Genomic DNA, 21750 nt, shown 5'->3' on the forward strand with positions numbered 1-21750 from the left:
TGGTTATCAAGTCACTCTAAATTATCTCCTTGTGAGTACATTAGAAAGTCACACTATAGATACTGACTGTCTTCCGAAAGCATAATTTTTCCAAACAAAGCTTAATATATAACAAATTATTTTAAAATGATTCTGCACTATAGTACCACCAGATTTTTATGAGGGGCAGTCAGTGTCATTTCAGTCTGATGTCCTCTGATGCTGGTATACTGGGTGAAAAATCTTTTTTCAAAGGTGAAATGTCAGTGCAGACGTCAGTTGAGTAAATTCTTGATGTAGAGAAGCAAAGAGTTAGTCATCAAAATGCTTACCCAGCTGTTTCAATTCATATTCCTAATTAGAAAAATGTGGAAACTTTAGGCTTAATTACTCTATAATGGAAATATACTGCTTTTCACAGTACCATAATTCCATGGCTATGAATGGAATTCATAGATATTACTTACAGCACCTTGCAAAGACAGATAGCAACACAGGAACTCGAATAATCAATAACAAGACAAAGGTAACAAGGAGACAAAGTGAATCACTGCTTCAGAACAGAGCTCCATAGAACAAGATTAGATCTTACTGCATGAAAAAAAAATGTAAGTTCATATCCTGAGTATGACATAGCTATATGTATACACACATATAACTGGATTTATGCTAAATTCTTTAATTTGACATCTGTGACAGAAATATAAATGAATATAGTAATATAGATTTCCATTTTTTCTGTAAGTGAATTGCATAAACCAATGTTGAAATCAGTTGATTCCAATAAAATGAGAGTTTGCACTGTACATGATTCTTTTCTCACTTGATCTGATTCTCCTTATTGAACAATGGCTACGCAGGAGAGTTTGGAATCTTCTTACCTACTGCTCCTTAAACCTATTATGGCCATTTCTCTGTTTGGATGTTTAGGGAAAATCTACCACAAAAGGCAAAGGAATGGACTGAATAGATGCTGGAAGCTTCTTGCAGCTATATGGTTACACGCATATGAATATATACATATATATATATACACATACATACACACAAACACACACATATATATAATTTATATGAATTTATGTGATGAATATATGTATGTATATACATATATGATTATATATTCATCCTTATTCATAAATGAAAATGTTCACCAATACATGAGAAGTCATTCAGCAAAATCTAGTTTCCATACATGAATATAAAAACTAGCATGATCCTATAATGAGCCATGTCCTATCTTTAAGTGCCCATATGTTATCAGGTAGCCAAGCTATCTCCTACCTTGGGAAGGGGGCTGCTGAGCTTTATGTCTCCTAGTCCAACAAGGCCCAGAATAGGTCTGAAGCACCCTAGGAATCAAGTAGGGAAGATCCCTGACATGATGGCCTTGGCATTCTGTCCTTTAGATGGTGGAAGTCAAAGCCCTTGTCCTAGAGGAAGTGGAGAACACAGAGAGGGACAGGAAATATAGTCTCTCCTCTCCATCTAAAAGAGTGCTTTGACAGTGCTCTACTTGAGGGTGAGATTAGAGCCCAACAATTATATTAACAATAATGATTACAAGACATACTTTGTATATCTAAATGGGTTCCCATCCACATAGTTCAGACAACTTTTGGAGCATTTATTAAGCCTCATAAGCCTTATAATTAGGAAATTATTTTTGCAGAAAGACAATTTTAAATCTCTAATCTTTAGCTGTGCTGTAACAGTGACCAAATCACACTGTAACTCAAATCTCTGACCTAAAGAAAAGAAAAAAAAAACAAAACACCATAGAATGCAATATACCTTCATTACTAATCACTGCCAGGGGAGGGAGAGCAATGAGTAATCACAGAGTAAGGAAATAGCCACACATCACAATAGAGCTACAGAACAAGTGATTTCAGATTATTAATTAGAATAGGCCTTTTGTATTTATCTTGATTCTGAACTCTGACTATTCTTGCAACACAGTGCCCCTGACTTCAGGGTAGGTCAGTAATGATGTAGATTACTTTTTTCATGCAGTATTGGTCAGGGGGAAGAGGGTTAAATTTTAGGGAATCATGCAATAAAAGCCTGCAGGCTACTGCAGTGATTGTGGGCAGGGGGAATTCACCAGGTCTGAATATAGTAGACCTATTCAAACCTCCATGATGGGGAATCACTTATTGTTAAAAACAGCATCAATCAAACTGCAGAAGAACTTTTTTTTTATTTCTCCAAACCATACAATAGGAATTTTTGTCTATTTTATGTTATACTAGAAAATAGACCAATTAAATATTGTTAGTCTTGGCAAAATTTTGAACTTCTCACTAATGCCCACATTCATTGGAAGTAGCTCACAAGAGCAGTAAGTAACCCTTTTCCATTCTTATGAGGCAATAATCTATCATCAATCACACTGACTCAGGAAGGAGGGAAATACAGAGATTTTAGTGCATTTAGTGCATTATGTGTGTACAGTGCCCTGCACACAGTAGGTACTTAATAGGTATTATACCGTAGGGCATAATTTGGCAAGTCCCAATAACTACCTACATTTTTAAATGCCCATATGAAAATCATTAGAAGGACCAAAGTAATTTTCTTCTGTAAATGACTGCAAATTTTCAATGAGAAGGGGAAAAAGATTTTTCTTTACTTATTTATTGTTTAATCTGCTTCTAGTAACTTTGTTATTTTTAAATTCCGTGTTACAATAATTACATTTGAAAGCCATGTCTAGTAGGCAGACGGACAGGGTTTTCTGCACAAAATCCCCACTGAAGTAATCTCTATCTGATACTAATCCTTCTAAATAAGTGTAACCACATTAGCTTATTAGGTTAAAGTTACATAATACACCAAATATACAGTAGTATACTCTGAAAAGCTGGTTCAATTGTTATGTGAAATGCTATTATCCAGAAAGAGAAAGATGTATAAAAATAGGTAATATCCCTAAAATATTTTACTCAGGTACAATTTCTCTGGCTGGGAAGTTGACCAAACCTCTATGGTATCTGTACGAAATGTCTCTTCCAAAAAAATTATAAAATTTCCTTTACTGAATAACACTTTTAATCTAAGAATGCAGACTCCACACTGGCTCTCCTTTGTTTTCAGTGGGTAAAATGTTACCTCATGGATATCAGACAGAAAACCCAAGTTTATCTTTAGGTTTTATGTGATAAAGGGACCATGATTATAATTTACTTTTTAAAAGTGGCCAATAATACCTCTTTTAGGGATGGATGCATTTGATTCCCTTAATTGTCTTTCCCTCTAGGTTGTTTACTGACAGTCATCACCCACCTTATTCTAATATTATTGCGTAACATTACAAAGAGATTGTACTGCTTGCCCAGGACGAAGCAGTGAAGGAGAAAGAGTATCTCTTCACTTTTCTGTCCAGACCCAGGTTCTGGGCTTGTGCTTTTATGATGAGTCTTTGATCTGCAGCAGGTCTCATAGGCTTGTCTCCCGAAGGAACATGGTGCCAATGTTGTAGGAAACCTTCTTCATTCGAGTTGAAGAGATTGAGGGCTTTGACTGCTTGGGACCAGTTGTGAGCTCCAGGAAATAACAGATCCCAGGGATTTCTTTTGGAAAGTTGTCTGGAAGCTCTTCGCGAGACCGAGGAATGAAGGTAAAACCATCTTCTCTCTTCAATAACCTGGTGACAATGGAAATGCAATGTCAACAAAATAACTAAGAAATAAAGGCACAGACTTTGAACAGCTCAAGCAGACCTTCCAGGGAGCTTTTCTCTGATGAATTTTTAATTCAATTCAACAAAAACTCATTAAGCTTCTTCTTTGTTCCAGGCACTCTGCTAAGTGCTAGGGATACAAAAGAGGCAAAACACAATCTCTGCTCTCAAGAAGCTTATAATCTAATGTGGGAGATACCATGCAAACACATATATACAAAGCCAGATATATACAGGATAAATCAGAAATAATTGACAGAGGGAAGGGACTGAAATTAAAAGGGACTGGGGAATATTTCCTGAAGGAGGTGGGGTTTTAGTTGAGAATTAAAGGAAGCCAGGGAAGTCAGTAGTCAGAGAGGAGAATGGAGGGCATTTTAGACATCGGGGACAGACTGAGAATGCCCAGAGCCAAGAGATGAAGTGTCTTCTTTGTGGAATTATTTTTTTCTTTGGAAATAGCACTTCCTGTCTGCTCTAGTGTCACTTGCTACTACTCCCTCCCTACTCAATAAACTGCAGTGGCTCTCCATCACCTCCAAGATTAAATACAAAATGCTCTTTTTCTTATTCAAAGCCCTTCATAACCTAGTCCCCTTCTACATTTCCAGTCTTCTTACACCTTACTCCCCACAAAATAATATTCAATCCAGAGACACTGGCCTCTTTGTTGTTCCACAAACAAGACACTCCATCTCTCTTCTCTCTAAGCTGACTGTTTCCCATGCCTGGAATACTTTCACTTCTCATCTCTGCCTACTGACTTTCCCAGCTTCCTCTAAATCCAAATTAAAATCCCATCTTCTATACGAAGCCTTTTCCAACCCCTCAACTCTAGTGCCTTCCTCCTTTCATTATTTTCTATCTATCCTGTACATAGGTTGTCCATACATTTTTATTTGCTTGTTGTCTTTCTACCCTATTAGACCACGAGCTCCTTAAGCATAGAGACTGTCTTTTGTTTCTTTTTGTATCCTTAGCCTTTAGCACAGTGTTTACTGACTAACTCTTTTACTATGAGTGCCCAAGGTTCATTCATTTTAAAATATTGAAAACAAAGTATTTGAGAAATATCACTCAAAAGTATTTTTTAAACTCTTCTCTGACAAAGTTGGTGCTGGTAACAGTAAATAATTTTACATGCTACTCAAAATGGCAATTTTATAATAATTATAAATAATTGCATATTTATACATAGATGCATAGATATATAAGCATATTTATACATAGATACATGTGTATATATATATATGTATATATCTTTATATCTTTATCTTTAAAACTATATCTTTAAGGTTTACAAAGAGTTTTTCTAAAACCAGTCCTGTGAAGTAGATAGTGCAAATGTAATTTTACAAATGAGGAAATGGAGGCTCAGAGAAAAGCTTTGAAAAACCCTTCTATTTGTTGTTGATCACGTCCACCTCCTAGATGGGTTCTTTTATGTTCTAAAGAATAACAATCACCTTCAAAAGCTTACCCTCTGGTGCAAACTCAGTATCACACATACCTGTCTTCCCACCACTAACAGCTAGGGGTATCAGGAAAAGACTATAGTAGGAAGAGCCTGAGTTGAGTTAGATTTTTCTTTAAATTTACTGCACCAAAATCATCACCAAAATATATCATTGCTCATGCCTGAATCATAAAAATATGTAATACATTAAATATTTCAGGAGCAAAAAAAACCAAATTGTATAAGATATAAACATCAGTTTCACAGAATAAAAAAACAAAACAAAACAAAACAGTAGAGTTAGATGAGAGGCCATCTAGTCAAATCTTTTCCCTAAACATGCATTCTTTCTACAACATGGCCATCTCATCTCTGCTTAACTTCCATGCAACAGAGCCATTTTCATTTTCAGTGAGTACCAATTATTATAAAGTTCTTACTTATACAAAGTTAAAATCCACTTCTATGCAGCTTCTATTCATTGAACCTAATTTGTGCATTCTAGGACTAAGCAAAGTAAACATTAGTTTACTTCCACTAGACGATATACCAGCAAAGACAGATTTCATGCTATCTAACTCTTCTTCAGGCTGTGCTTACAAAGTTCCTTCATATGATGTGCCTCTGGCATGCTCTTCCTCATTCAAGTTTTCCTCTTCCTTATGTGCTACCCAAAACTAAATAGGTGATTTCAGATTTTGTCTGACCATCAGAGAGTGTAAGAGGACTTATTCCTCTCCATCTTGATACAGTATTTCTATTAATGTCACCTAAGATTTCATTCGTTTAAAAAAAAACCTGTTGTCTCCCTACTGACACATTTTGAGCTTGAAGTCAATTAATCAAATCTCTCTGGTGAAGCAGAAGACTTTGCTCTGCTCTGCCTCACTTCAATCCAATTCATGGGCAAGTCAAGACATCACCTTATGATGTCATTTGTCTTCTTTGAGAACTGGGGATGAATAACAACAGAAACCTTTGTGCCAATGCCTTTCTGTTAAACTCATATACCAAGCCCTAGGTCTTATTCTATTTTAACTTCATTCTTTCCTTCTTCTGTTTGATTTCAACTGGTGCAGAGCAGATGCGTCAGACAGAAGAACCCCACCACCACCACCATCCTGCCCAACCAGATTAAAATGAAATTGGGACATATTTAACAAAATAAATAAAAATACAATACAACACAGATAATGTTAGTATGTGGTTTTTTAAGTCAATCCACTGCTACAGGGATCCTTATATGTGGTTCAGTGACCATCCCCAATTTCTTTTTGAGTTTACACCACTGGTGTAGAGAGCTCTCAGTGAGAAGCAGCAGATTACGGGCCGACTCTTCAACTTACAGCTTTAGAGTTGTCTAGGGCCATTGAGAGGTCAACTGATCCTGACTTACAAAAGGTCACACAGATAATCTGTGTCAGAGACAGGTCTTAAACCCAGTTTTTCCAGGCTTTGAGATCAGTGTTCTACCCACTTTTCTATACTGTTCTCTCTTTCCCTTTGGCTCTGCCCTATTTTCTCTACAAAGGCTACAGGGTTTAGAAAATACCAATTCAGACAAATGGTTCAAGACTAAATCTGATTAGTAGCTCACTGTCATAGCTCCCAAGCTGAGACAAATCTAATAAGGACAAATTTAAATTTTTCCACTTGGAAAAAAGAAATCAACTTTGCAAGTATAATAGTATGGGAAAGTGTCTAGAAAGACATTAATCCTTAAAAAAAATAATCTGGAGCTTTTAGAGGACTCCAAATTCAATATGAGTCAACAGGAAGATATAACACCAAAGAAAGCTAATGCAATCTTAGACTGCATTAAGATCAGTGGATCAAGAAGCATTCATTAAGCTCCTACTACATGCCAGGTCTTGGGATAGGCATTGAGATACAAATACAAAAATATGAAACTATTCCCACTCTTCCCTTACAGCCTTTAGAGGAGTAGGATTGATAGGTTTTTGTCCAATAGCTACTGCACCTAGCAGAGTGCCTTCTACATAATGGGCATCTAATAAATACTTAATGAATTAAATTGGTCTTAATTAACATTTCTATAATTTTAAGTGGTCAGCAAATGAACTATAAGCAAAATCTCTTTTACTGTGGTTCCTGAAAATAAAAGGAGAAAATCCAACACATAGAAAATAGGAGCTAAAAATTTCCATTCTTTTTCAATGGCTCTAATTTTGTCTTTTTTTCACAATATATTTTTAACCTATGTTCTTGCGTTTCGCTGTAAAGGAAATCCATAGGCCAGCAATAAAGAGTGGAACAGTATTTTCAGCTATGAAACTTCTACTCTTCTCTGTCTGCCAGTTCCTCTTTAGAAAGTGACATCAGCTGGTTGTCTCCCTTCTCCACACCACTACACCTCCCCCCACCCAGTTTTCTGCACTTTGGCAGAGAAGAAAATCTTTTTACAATTAATTTATGTCTTGACATCTTAAACAGACAGCACTGAGAATCACTCTGGTGTAGTCTACAATTAGTTAGGTTGTTTTTATTTTTATATTTTTATATTTATTTTTTATTTTTATTATTGATAAAATTGAATAGAAATAATTTCCATTTAGGAGAGAGAAAGAGATACAAAGAGAAAGAAGAAGAAAGTAGAGGGAGACAGAAACAGATAGAGAAAAGGAGGAAGGGAGGAGGAAGAGAAGAGAAAGAGAGAGAGGGAGAGGGAGAGGAATAAAGGATGGGGAGGGAGAGCGAGTACAGTCAGGGATTGGGAAGAAGGAAGATATGAGAAGGAAAAGACCTCAAGGATAATTTAACCCATTTCCTGAATTTCTATGCTGTCCACAGTGGAGTATGCTTGTACTCTTGAAACCTAGAAATGTAAATATTCAGCCTGAAACTAACAAGACAATCTGAGTAAGATGGGAGTTGTTTTAAATAACACACCTGATGAAGAAAGATATCTAAATCATGGACTTGAACAAATGATCAAATGTTTATTCAGGGATTGTATATTTAGACACTGATCAGTTCAGTCACCTTTGGTAGTCTCAGAAGCACATTATGAAGTTGAAGTTCCCCTGTGGATTCCAGTGCTCTGTCTGATAATACAATCCATTCCCTCTGCAGTAAAGGACTGATATAGAAGCTTATACAAATATAAATTAATACCCAGGGTAGCCGATTTGTTGATGCACAGACATATTTAGTAGCATGCATTATAAGTATTAAGAAGCCATGGAAATGTCAGTTTACTGTATCCTCATTCATTTCTACAAACTTCAATACTCTCCTTTAACTGAGTGGATTTTTAAAGAATAGTCAGCACCATGGATAGTCCTACAAACATCAGTAGCATGCATGCTATTACTGCCTACATATCCATGGCCCTGAAGGACTAAGAGTGCATGGAAATGGAGTTTCATTCATTAAGCTTGGCTTAGCTGCCATCATACCTGACAATCCCTAACTCCCAGGAGATAAAAATATCCTTGTAAGCTTGCAAACAAGAGGCAATTATTATTTATCACAAATGGTTGAGCAGAATGGCAGCAGAACAGCTTCTATCAACAAAAGTCCACCTCTACCCAGAATACAATCTCTCTTTTCTCTCACCCAGGCCATCATTTCTTATGGCACAGTAGTATTCCATCACAATCATACACCACAGTTTGTTTATCCATTCCCCAATTGGTAAGCATCCCCTTAATTTCCAGTTTTGCTTTGTTTTTTGACACCATGAAGAGAGCTGTTATAAGTATTTTAAAACATATAGGTTATTTTCCTTTTTCCCTAATCATCTTGAGAAATAGGCCTAATAGTGGTACTGATGGGTCAAAGGGTATACAAAGTTTTATATCTGGGCAAAATTCCAGATTTTTCTCCAAAATGGTTGGCTCAGTTCACAGTTCCACCAACAGTGAATTAGTGTCCCAATTTTTCCACATCCCCTCCAACATCTGTCTCTTTCCCCTTCTATCATTTTAGCCAGACTGACAGGTATGAAATGATATCTCAAAGCTGTTCTAATATGCATTTCTTTAATCAATAATGAGTTAGAGGATTTTTTTCATATGACAATATATATAGTTTTGATTTCTTCATTGAGAAGCTGCTTGCTCATATCCTTTGACCATTTATCAATTGTGGAATGACTCATTCTTATAAATTTGACAGAGATCTTTACCTAGTGAAATATGAGAGCTTTATCAAGAAACTGTCTATAAAATCCTCCCTAGCTGAATTTTCTGCTTTCTTTCCAGTCTTGGCTACATTGGTTTTATTTGTATGAAACCTTTTTAGTTTAATGAAGTTCAAATTATCAATTTCATACCTCATAATATGTCTGTCTCATTTATTCATTAATTCTTCTCCTACCTACAAGTCAGATAGGTAATATGTTCCATGTTCTTCTAATTTCCTTGTGTTATCTCCCTTTATATCTAGATCATGTATCTATTTTGATCTTGGTAAATGGTGTAAAACATTAATCTGTGCCCAATTTCTGTCAGAATGCTTTCCAGCTTTCCCAACAATTTTTACCAAAAAAAAAAAATGAATTCTTATCTCAAAACTTTAAATCTTTACATTTCTCAAACACAAGGTTACTATAATTATTTTCTATTGTGTGTTGTATGTCTACTCTGTTTCATGGATCTACCTTTGTATTTCTTAGCCACAAAGTAGTTTTGATAACTACTGCCTTATAATATAGTTTAAGATCTGGTACTGCTAAATCTCCTTCTTTTACATTTTTTTCATTAGTTCCTTTAATATTCTTGACCTTTTGCTCTTCCAAATGAATTTTTTATTATCTTTTATAACTCAGTAAAATGAATTTTGTTAATTTAATTGGGATGTATTGAATAAATTAGTTTAGGTAAAATTATCATTTCTTATTATATTGGCTTTGCTGAACCAGAAATAATAAAGATTTCTCCAATAATTTAAATCTGACTGTATATAAGAAATGTTTTGTAATTATTTTCATGTAGTTCCTGGGTTTGTTTTGGCAGACATACTCCCAGGTATTTTATACTGTCTACAATTATTTTAAATGGAGTATTTCTTACTATACCTTCTTGCAGGATTTTGTTAGTGATATGAAGAAATGCTGATGATTTATGTTGGTTTATTTTATATCCTGTTACTTTGCTAAAATTATTAATTATTTCAACTAATTTTTGGTTGAACCTTTAGAATATTCCAAGTATATCATCATATCATCAGTAGAAGTGATAATTTTATTACCTTATTGCCCATCATGATTCCTTCTATTTCTTTTACTTCTTTTATTGCCATTGCTAAGATTTCCAGTTCAATACTGATTAATATTGGTGACAGTGAGCATCCTTGTTTCACACCTGATCTTACTGGGAAGGCTTCTAAGCTTATCCCCATTACAAAAAAAATGCTTCCTGATAGTTTTAGTTAAATATTTCTTTTGATTTTAAGAAAATATTCATTTATACCTATACTTTCAAGTGTTTTTAATAGGAATCAGTGTTGCATTTTATCAAAAGCTTTTTCTGTATCCATTGGTATAATCATGAGATTTTTTTATGTTTTTTTTATTATTGATATAATCAATCATATTAAGCAACTCCTTTAAAAGCAGAATTGGCCAAATGGAAAAGGAGGTCCAAAAGCTAACTGAAGAAAATAATTTGTTAAAAATTAGGATTGGACAAGTGGAAGCTAATGACACTACGATACATCAAGAATCAGTCCAAAAAAATCAAAAGAATGAAAAAAAATAGAAGTAAAATATCTCATTGGAAAAACAACTGACCTGGAAAAGAGATCCAGGAGAGAGAATTTAAAAATTATTGGACTACCCAAAAGCCATGATCAAAAAAAAGAGCCTAAAATCATCTTTCAAGAAATTTTCAAGGAAAACTGTTCTGATCTTCTAGAACCAGAGAGTAAAATGGAAATTGAAAGGATCCATTGATCACCTCCTGAAAGAGATCCCAAAATGAAAACTCCCAGGAATATTATAGCCAAATTCCAGAGCTCCCACATCAAGGAGAGAATATTGCAAGTAGCCAGAAACAATTCAAATATTGTGGAGCCATAGCCAGGATAACACAAGATTTAGCAGCTTCTACATTAAAGGACAAGAGAGCTCGGTATATAATATTCTGGAGGGCAAAGGAGTTAAGATTACAACCAATAATCACCTACCTATCAAAACTGAGTATAATCCTTGAGGAAGAAAAATTGACACTCAATAAAATTGAGAACTTTCAAGCATTCTTGATGAAAAGATCAGAGATGAATAGAAAATTTGACTTTCAAATACAAGACTCAAGAGAAGCATAAAAAGGTAAATAAGAAAGTGAAATTATAAGGGCCTTAGTTAGGTTAAACTGTTTACATTTCTATGTGGAAAGATGACATTTGTAACTCATAATAACTTCCTCATTATTAGGGTAGTTAGAATTAAGGGGTGAGAAAGAGGAGAAATGAAAGGGAAGGGATAGAATGGGGTAAATTATCTCACATAAAAGAGGCAAGGAAAAGATTTTACAGTGGAGGGGAAGATGGGGGGGACATGAGGGTGAGTAAGTGAAACTTGCTCTCATCACAATTGGCTTAAAGAGGGAATAACATACACACTCAATTGGGATAATAGGAGGAAAAGGTGATAAGAGAAGGGGATGACAGAAGGGAGGGCAGATTGAGAGAGGCAGTAGTCAGAAGTAAAACATTTTTGAGGAAAGACAGGGTGAAAAGAGAGAGAGAATAGAATAAAAAGAGTAGGGTAATAGGATGGAGGGAAATGCAGGTAGCAATTCTAACTGTGAAAAAAATTTTGAAGCGAGTTTCTCTGAGAAAGGCCTCATTTCTCAAACATGTAGAGAACTGAGGCAAATTTATAAAAAGAGAAGCCATTCCCCAGTAGATAAATGATCAGGAGATATGAACAGTTTTCAGAAGAAGTAATCAAAGCTATCTATAGCCATATGAGAAGGTCCTCTGAGTCACTGTTGATTGGAGGAATGCAAATTGAAACAATTCTGAAGACAGAAAAGGAGAATAACAAATGTTGGAGGGGGTGTGGGGAATATGAGACATCAGTCCACTGTTAGTGGAGTGGTGAACTGATTCAACCATTCTTTAGAACAATTAGGAACTATGCCCAAAAAGTTATAAAACCACGCATACTCTTTGATGTAGCAGTGCCATTACTTGGTCTGTATGCAAAAAGAGATAAAAAGGAAAAAGATCTATATGCATAGAAATATTTATAGTAGCTCATTTCTGGTGGCAGGGAGTTGGAAATTGAGAGGATGTCCTTCAATTGCAAAATGGCTGAAAAAAGTGTGTTATGTGATTGTGATGAAATACTATTGTGCTATAAGAAATGATGAGCAGGATACTGTCAGAGAAAACCTAGAAAGACTTACATGAGCTGATGAGAAATGAAACATATTGTGTTCAAGGTAAGATCAATATTGTGAGATGATCAGCTGGGAATGACTTAACTATGCTCAGCAATACAATGATCCAAGACAAATCTGAAGAACTTATGATGAAAAATGCTATCTATCCCCAGGCAAAGAACTGATGGTGTCTGAATACAGATTGAGACATACTTTTTTTTAGCTTTATGTTTCTTCAGTTTTTTGGGGGGGGGGTCCTATTTTTTTCTTTCACAACATGACTAATATGGAAATATATTTTGCATGACTACACTTGTATAACTTATATTGAATTGTTTGCCTTCTCAATGAATGGGGTGGGGAGGGAGGAAGAGAGATAATTTGGAACTCAAAGTTTTAAAGACAAATGTTAAAAATTGTTTTTACATGCAATTGGGAAAATAAATTACTAAATAAATTTTTAAAAATTTAAAAAATAAAATAACTGCAGACAATATAAAACATTTGAGTGTCTACTTGCCAAGACAAAGCCAGGAACTATATGAACACAATTATAAAACACTTTTCATATAAATGAAGTCAGATCTAAACAACTGGAAAAAAATATCACTTGCTCATGAATAGGCTGAGCTAATAAAATGACAATAAAATGATAATTCTACTGAAATTAGTTTACTTATTCAGTGCCATACCAATTGAACTACCAAAAATTATTTTATAGAGCTAGGAGAAACAATAACAAAATTCATCTGGAAGAACAAAAGGCTGAGAATATCAAGGGAATTAAGGGGAAAAATGCAAAAGAAGGTGGCCTAGTCATACCAGATCTAAAACTATATTTAAAAGGAGCAATCATCAAAACTATTTGGTACTGGCTAAGAAATACAGTGGTGGATCAGTGGAATAGATTAGGTACACAAGACATAGTAGTAAGTGACTATAATAATCTACTGTTTGATAAACCTAAAGATTCTGGCTTCTGGGATAAAAACTCACTATTTGACAAAAACTGCTGGTAAAACTGGAAAATAGTATGCAAAAACTAGCATAGACCAACATCTTACACCAAATACCAAGATAAAGTTTAAAATGGTTATGTGATTTAGACATCAAGTGTGATACCATAAGCAAATTAGGAAAGCAAGGAATAGCTTACCTGTCAGGTCTATGGAGCATGGAAGAATTTATGACCAAACAAGAAATAGAGAACATTATGAAAGGCAAAATGGATAGTTTTGATTATGTTAAGTGAAAAAGTTTTTGCACAAACAACACCAATGCAACCAAGGTTAGAAGGAAAACAGAAAGATGGAAAACAATTTTTATAGCCAGTATTTCTTATAAAGACTTCATTTCTCAAATATACAGATAACTGAGTCAAATTTATAAGAATACAAGTCATTACCCAATTTATAAATGGTCAAAGGATATTTACAGGCAGTTTTCAGATGAAAAAATTAAAGTCATCTATAGGCATATGAAAAAATGTTCTAAATCACTATCCATTAGAGAATTGCAATTTAAAACAACTCTGAGGTATCACCTCACTCCTAGGAGATGGGCTAATATGACAGAAAAGGAAAATGATAAATGTTGGAGAAGATGTGGGAAAATTGGACATTGATGCATTGTTGGTGGAGTTGTGAATTGATCCAACCATTCTGGAGAGCAATTTAGAACTATGCCCAAAGGGCTATAAACTGTACATAACCTTTGATCTAGCAATACCACCACTAGTTCTGTGTGCCAAAAAGATCATTAAAAAGGGGTAAAGGACCTACATGTACAAAAAAAAAATTATAGGAGCTCTTTTTGTGGTGGTAAAGAATTGGAAATTGAAGGAATGCCCATTAATTAGGGAATGGCTGAACAAGTTATGGTACATGAATGTAATGGAATACTAATGTCCTATGAGAAATGATGAGCAGGTGGATTTAAGAAAAACCTGGAAAGACTTACATGAACTGATGTTGAGTGAAGTGAGCACAACCAGCAGAACATTGTACACAGTAACCATAACACTGCGTGATGATCAATTATGATTGAGTTAACTCTTCTCAGCAATACAATGATCTAACACAATTCCAAAAGACTCATGAAAGAAAATGGTATCCACATCCAAAAAAAGAAGTATGGAGTCTAAATGCAAATTGAATCACATTATTTTCACATCTTTTTGTTTTTGTTTTTTGTGTCTTTTTTCTTTTATTCTCTTTCTTCTTTTACAACATGACTAATGTGAAAATGTTTCCATGATTGCACATGTGAAACCTATATCAGATTGCTTTTCATCTTGGAGAGGAGGGAGGGAAGAGAGAGAAAAATTTGGAACTCAAAATCTTATAAAAATGAATGTTTAAAATGATCTTTACATGTAATTTGAAAAATAAAATACTATTTACCAAAAAAATAAATTAATGGAATTTCATTAATCTCACCTTTATTTTTTTAGGATTTCCAATTTGGTTTTTAATTGTGAACTTTTAATTTTTTCTTTTTCTAGTTTATTTTTTAAATTGTATACCCAATTCATTGGTCTGCTTTCCCTATTTTATTAATATAAGCATTTGTATATATAAATTTTCTCCTGATTACTGCTTTTGCTGTATCCTATAGATTTTAATATGTTGTGTCATTATTATCATTCTTTTTAATGAAATTATTGGTTGTATGATTTATTCTTTAATCTACTCATTCTTTAAAGTTGGGTCTCTAATTGCTTTTTGATGTATGTTTCCATAGTCCTTTATTAAATATAATTTTTATTGCATTGTGATCCAAAAAGGATGCATTTAATATTTTTGCTCTTCTGTATTTATCTATAAAGTTTTTATGCCGTAATATATGGTCAATTTTTGTGAAAATTTTATCACTGATAAAAAGGTGTATCTCTTTCTATTCCCATTCATTTTTCTTTAGATATCTACCATATCTAGCTTGTCTAAAATTTTATTCACCTTCTTGACTTCTTTCTTATTTATTTCATGGTTAGATTTATCTAATTCTGAGAAGGGAAGGTTAAAATCTCTCACTATTATAGTACTATTATCTATTTCCAACTGTAATTTATTTGAAAATTTGGATGCTATAGCATTTGGTGCATATAGACTCAGTATTCATATTGCCTACATTACCTTGTATCATAATGTAATTTCCCTGTTCATCTCTTTTAATTAACTCTTGTTATCTTTAACTTTGTCTTAAATCATGATTGCTATCCATTTTTTTTAACATCAGCTGAAGCATAATAAATTCTGCTCCAGTTCTTTATTTTAACTCTGTATGTATCTCTCATTCTTAAATGAGTTTCCTGTAAACAACATATTGTCAGATTTTGATTTGTAATCCATTCTGTTATCTGTTTCAGTTTTGTGGGTGAGTAAATCCCATTCATATTCAAAGTTATAATTACTATTTGTGTATTTTTCCCTATCCTATTTTCCCTCACTCATCCTCCTCATACTCCCTTTTTACCCTGTACCTCCTCACACATATATTTCTAACCACCTCCCAGATCCAATCCATACCCTTTTAAAGAGTTTCTCTGGTACTATCTCCCTTTACCCTACTACTCCTTAATCTACACACTGCTCCAAGAGTCCTTCCCTTATCCTTTGCCTCACTCTCCCACTTCTTGATATACACACCCTTTTAAGAGTTCTTCCCTTATCTGGTCTCCTTGTCCTCTTATTTCTTTATAAATTTAGAAGACTTTTATATTCTGTAGATGTATGTTATTCCTTCATTAATCCAGTTCTGATAAGAATAAGGTTCCAGCCTCTACCCCAAATGCTTCCTCTGTTAACACTACCAACCCTCTAACCCAAATGCTTCCTCTGTAACAGTTCTTACTTTCAAGCCTCATTTGTATGAAATAATTGCTCCATTTTACCTCTCTGCACCCACTTTTATTTTTAGAATCATCCCATAATATTAAACTCATTCCCATCCTTTCTATCTATGCATGTTCTTTCAAAGTACCCAAGTAATTATACCATTCTTAAGAATACGGATAACATTCTCACATATAAGAAGTAAACAGTTTGACCTTATTGCAGGCCTGCACAACTTGGGGCTTGCAGTACACCAAAGGATTTCTGGTGGACAGTGAAAAATTTAGAGGAAAATATCCTTTGTATGTAGAGGAAATCCTTTGGATCATGCCACAAGCTTCCTGAGGACCATAAGAGGCATGCAGGCCTGCCTTATTGAGTCCCTTACAATTGGTCTTTAATGTTTACCTTATGTTTCTCCTGGATCTTATATATCAAATTTTCCACTGAATTCTGATCTTTTTGTCACAAATACATGTAAGTCTTTCAATTCACTAAATCTTTATTTTTTTCACTCAGGATTATACTCAGCTTTGATGGCTGTTATTCTCAATTGCAAACTCAGCTCCTTTGCTTTTTGAAATATAATATTTCAAACGCTTTGGTCTTTTAATGGAGAAACTTCTTGATCTTGTGTTATCCTGACTGTAACTCCACAATATTTAAATTGTTTTTTTTTTCTTGTTGCTTGTAGTATTTTCTCCTTGACCCGGGAGCTTCAAAACTTTGCTATGCTATTCTTGTGGGTTTTCATCTTGAGAGCTCTTTCAGGTGGTGATGGTTGGATTTTTTTTTCTATTTCTATTTTACCCTCTCATTCTAGAACTTCAGGACAATTTTCCTTAATAATTTTTTGGGATATTGTAGCTGGACTCATTTTTTAAGTCATAACTTTCAGGTAGTACAACAATTCATATATTCTCGTTCCTTAATCTGTTCTCCAGATCAGTTTTTTTTAATTGTATGCTTAATATTATCTTCTATTTTTTCATTCTTTTGATTTTGTTTTACTGTTTCTTGGTCTCTTATATGGTCATAAGCTTCCCCTTCCCCAATTCTAGGGTGTTTTTTTTAGGCAATCGGGGTTAAGTGACTTGCCCAGGGTCACACAGCTAGTAAGTGTCAAGTGTTTGGTCTGAGACCAGATTTGAACTCAGGTCCTCCTGAGTTCAGGACCGGTGCTTTATCCACTGTGCCACCTAGCTGCCCCCTCCATTCTAGTTTTTAAGGAATCATTTTTTTCTTTAAGTTTTTGGATCTCTTTTTCCAATTGGTAGACTTTCTTTTCATGATTTTCTGGATTTTTTTGAATTGCTCATTTTTTCCCCTAATTTTTCATCAACCTTTCTGTTTGATTTTTAAAGTCTTTTTAAACTCTTCCAAGAAATATTTTTGAGCTTGTGACAGTTTAACATTTTACTCTGAAGTAGGAATAGATTTTTAACTTCACTATCTTCTTTGTATGAACCCAGATCTTCTCTATCTCCATAGTAGCTATCTATGGTTGGGTTCTTTCTCCTTTGCTTATGCATTTTTAGTGGCTTATTATTATAGTCAGGTTCTAGTCCCAGTGTGGGAGATGATGCCTCAGGCTTCAGGTTTTTCTTACTGTGGTTTTCTGAGCTCTATCTGGGGGCCCAACTTCGGGCACTCCTCTGTGCCCCTGAGCCATGTCTAGGGCTAATAGCCATGCTGCCACTGAAAAAGCTCTTGCTCCCTGTGGTCCCTCCCATCACTGCAAACTTCAGCTCACTCCTCTGCCCTATAACCAAAACCAGGGACTCTGCTCTACTGCATGTGCCCACATCTAGAAGGGTCCCCACCCCTCTCTTACCATACTCCCTATACAATGAGCTAGAGAAAGAAATTGCAAACCACTACAGTATCTTTGCCAAGAAAATTCTAACTGTGGTCATGAAGAATCAGATATACCTGAAACAACTGAACAACACACACATGTGTATATGAGTGTGTATATATGGATACAAACATACATAAATACATATATATAATATACATATAATCTCCAGCTGTAGTCCCTCCCCTAAGCTTCAGTCCCAAATCACCAGTTGCCAATGAGGTATTTCAAACTTAAGACATCTTAATTTCAATATGTCAAAAATTGAACCCATTATATTTTCCTTCTTCTATACTTTCCTATTTCTATTGAAGACATCAGCAGTGTCTTTGGTTCATAATCTCAGCATTTTCTCTGACTCCTCACTCTCCCTCACTCCACATATCTATTGCTCATTAACTATTGATGATTTACTTTCACTGCACAGTGTCTGTCAAATTCCACCCCTTTTCCGTACTTTCACAACTATCACCTCAGTTCAGGCTTTGACCATATGTGATCAAGATTATTGCAACAGCCTCCCTGTTGGTCTCCTGCTTCAAATCTGTCTTCCCACTCCAGTCTATCCTACACACTGCTGCCAAAATAATTTTCCTTAAGCACAGATCTGACCATATGATTCCCTTATTCAACAAACTCTATTGTTTCTGGAATATAATATAAATTCCTCTGTTCAGCTTTTAGAGCTCTTTATGACCTAGTCCCAGCCTATCTTTCCAGCCTCTTTGGCTATTACTCCTCTTCCTGCACCATTGGATCTAGCCAGGTTATCTCCCCCTCTGTTCTTTACACATAAAAATCTATCTCCCATTTGCATGCCTTTGCGCTGGCTTCCCATATACCTGAGATGCACTCCCTTCTTATTTCTAAGAGAAATACTCTCTTCCTTTAAGACACAGTTCAAGCACCATCTTTTTTATAAAGCCTTTCCTGCTTTTCTGGTCCCCCTCTTCTTAACTACTGGTGTCTTCCCTCACAAACTACCTTGTATTTAACCACTATATGTATGTGTATATATGCATGTGTATATATACACACATATTTGTTTGTATGTGTACATACACATATTTGTATTTACTTTAGACTTATATGCATGTATAGACATATATACGTTTGTATGTATGCATACATGTTTCTATTTACTTTATACATGCTATATCTAACTATATATGTGCATATACATACACACAAGCTATGTATATATATGTATGTATGTGCTTGTTATCTTTCCAATTGTTGTTGTTGTTGATCCTTTGTTTTCAAAAAGGACCAATGACATCAGGAGGGCGATGTCTTGAATTGCAAGTGAATTGGATTTAAGTGAATCAGGGCCGTGCAAAGTCATCAGCCTCACTTTTTCCTCTACGGTCACTGAAGTCCAGTGGCAAGACATACGTCAGGATGATTGAAGATGGCCCCAGGTGCAGTGGGGAGACTTTGGACTTTTTAAGCTAAGGTGTTTCCCAGGTCTCAGTTTGTCCGGGGCAACACCCATTCAGTGATTAAAGGTGAGATTATTGTTTGTTGTTGTTCATTCTTCATTCTCAAAAAGGACCAATGACATCAGGAGGGTGATGTCTTGACTTGAAAGTGATGCACTGATGGACAGAAATTAAGATAATTAAATGAAGACCTTTGACAGATGAACATACTAAGAGAAAAACCAGTTAAGTGTCAAGTTCGTATTAAAGTGAGGGATTTTATAACAGTGATAGCATCCAGACTCTCTAAACTATGAGATACAGCAAAGTCCTAATGGATAAATAAAAGAATACTGTGAAGGTGAAACGGTTATTTTATTTGAACTAAATGTTTCCTCTGGGCTGGAACCAATAACCACATTTTACATGATTATAACTTTGAATAGGTAATTATATTACAATGTTGTTACATATGTAACATTATAATATATAAAATATAATATAGTAATAATCATTATAACTTCAAATACATGGGGTTGATTCATGGGATTCATTACTAGCACTCATTGGGGCCTAGCAATAAATTTCACATCTGGCTGTCTACACAGTTTCATCAGTATTCCCTTAGCACTGGTGATCATCAAATCATGTGATTGGCTCATGCAGTCATAGATTTGGCTCTAAAAGGTACTATAGAGATCATTCAGCCTAACCTTTTCTTTTTACATGTGAGGAAACTGAGGCACAAAGGTGAAGGCACTTGCCTAAGTCACACAGGTAAATGGTCAAGTTGGGACTAGAACCAAGGTTCTCTCTGCACTGCACTAAGACCAACAAGAAGAGGCCCCATAGTATTAAGAGGCAGCAAAATGTGGTGGAATTAGCACTAGGCTTAGATTCAGGATTGGCAACTAGATAGCATTTGACTGGCTTGATTGATATTTTACCACAATAGTTTCTTGCCTCTTCTTGGCACTTCATGTTGGACTTAAAAAAAAAAGTTGATTTTGGTAACCTCACTTAGAATAGAAGTCTTAGTAGCTATGTGACTTTTCGTAAAATAGTTCTTTAATCTGGGCCCCAGTTCTTCATCTCTAAGAGAGGGGCAATATACTCATACCTAGAGAAGCAATGTGGATATAGTAGAGGGCATGCTGAACTTGCAGTCAAGAAGACCTGGATTCATGTCCTGCCTCTGACAGTTACTAACTATGTCTCTAAGTCTTAGTTCCTCATCTGTAAAATGGACATAATTGTATCCATGAAACCTACTATACAGGGTTGTGAGCCTAGTATACCACATGCCTTGCAAACCTCAAAGTACTATATATATTTCAATTATTATTATTATCGCCTAAGAGACAGCATGGTATAGTGGATACACCAGTGACTTCAGAGTGAGAAAGAACTGAATTTGAATCCTCTGACATACTGGCTGTGTGACCCTGGGCAAGTCACTTAACCCTGTTTGCCTCAGTTTCTTTCTCTGTAAAATATGCTGGAGATATGGCAAACTATTTCAGTATTTTTGCCAAGAAAACTCCACATGGGGTCTTGAAGAGTCAGACATGACTGAAATGAGTGAATAACAAAAAGGTCAATTTTGCTGACTTGCACAAGCAGAGGGAATTTTTTTTTCATCAGGAGGGCCATATATGAATAAAATCACAGATATTCCTTTCCTTCCCCCTCAAAATTACATATATCATGGGGTTATCATAATGACCAAATGGGAGGATATATGAAAACAAGCAATAGCCCAAAGACAAAGCAAGATGGGTTCCTACCAGGAGCTGGTCACCTTCCTCTTCCCATCTCCAGCCTACCTACCCTTCACTTATTAAAGGTTGTCCAAAAACCCAACAAGCATCTGCTTCGGGGAGCCCTTTTCTTCCTCAACACTAGCTCCCATTGCCCAGTTCCCACTAGGCACTGGGTGCCCCTTCTTAAATGTATGAACTCTCTTCCCACCCTAGGCTACCCCTGTCCATCCCTGTTCCTTCCTGAGGTGACACCCAAAACTCCAAATTTCAGATTCTTTGTCTCTTTGATGCCAGTCATTGGTCAAGGATCTCCTGCTCTGTCATTGTTCTCTAAGGTCTGTCAGGCCTTACAACCCACCCTAGGTCCTGGGCCTTTCCATCTGCCCTGAAGCTGGACTCTCCT

General features: G+C 35.3%; 1 protein-coding gene across 1 annotated transcript in view; it reads right to left on the minus strand.

Annotated features, from left to right (window-relative positions):
• Positions 1–1779: 1779 nt before the first annotated feature.
• The window catches only part of GUCY1A2 (guanylate cyclase 1 soluble subunit alpha 2), a 430789-nt gene continuing 410818 nt past the window's right edge, over positions 1780–21750 (minus strand). The window contains exon 8 of the mRNA XM_027849552.1: positions 1780–3628. Within this exon, the coding sequence (XP_027705353.1) occupies positions 3421–3628 (208 nt within the window). The 3' untranslated portion in view covers positions 1780–3420. The remainder of the gene's footprint in view (positions 3629–21750) is intronic.

This window comes from Vombatus ursinus, unplaced genomic scaffold (assembly GCF_900497805.2).
Source record: "Vombatus ursinus unplaced genomic scaffold, bare-nosed wombat genome assembly UNPS02007612.1, whole genome shotgun sequence".
Classification (NCBI taxonomy): domain Eukaryota; kingdom Metazoa; phylum Chordata; class Mammalia; order Diprotodontia; family Vombatidae; genus Vombatus; species Vombatus ursinus.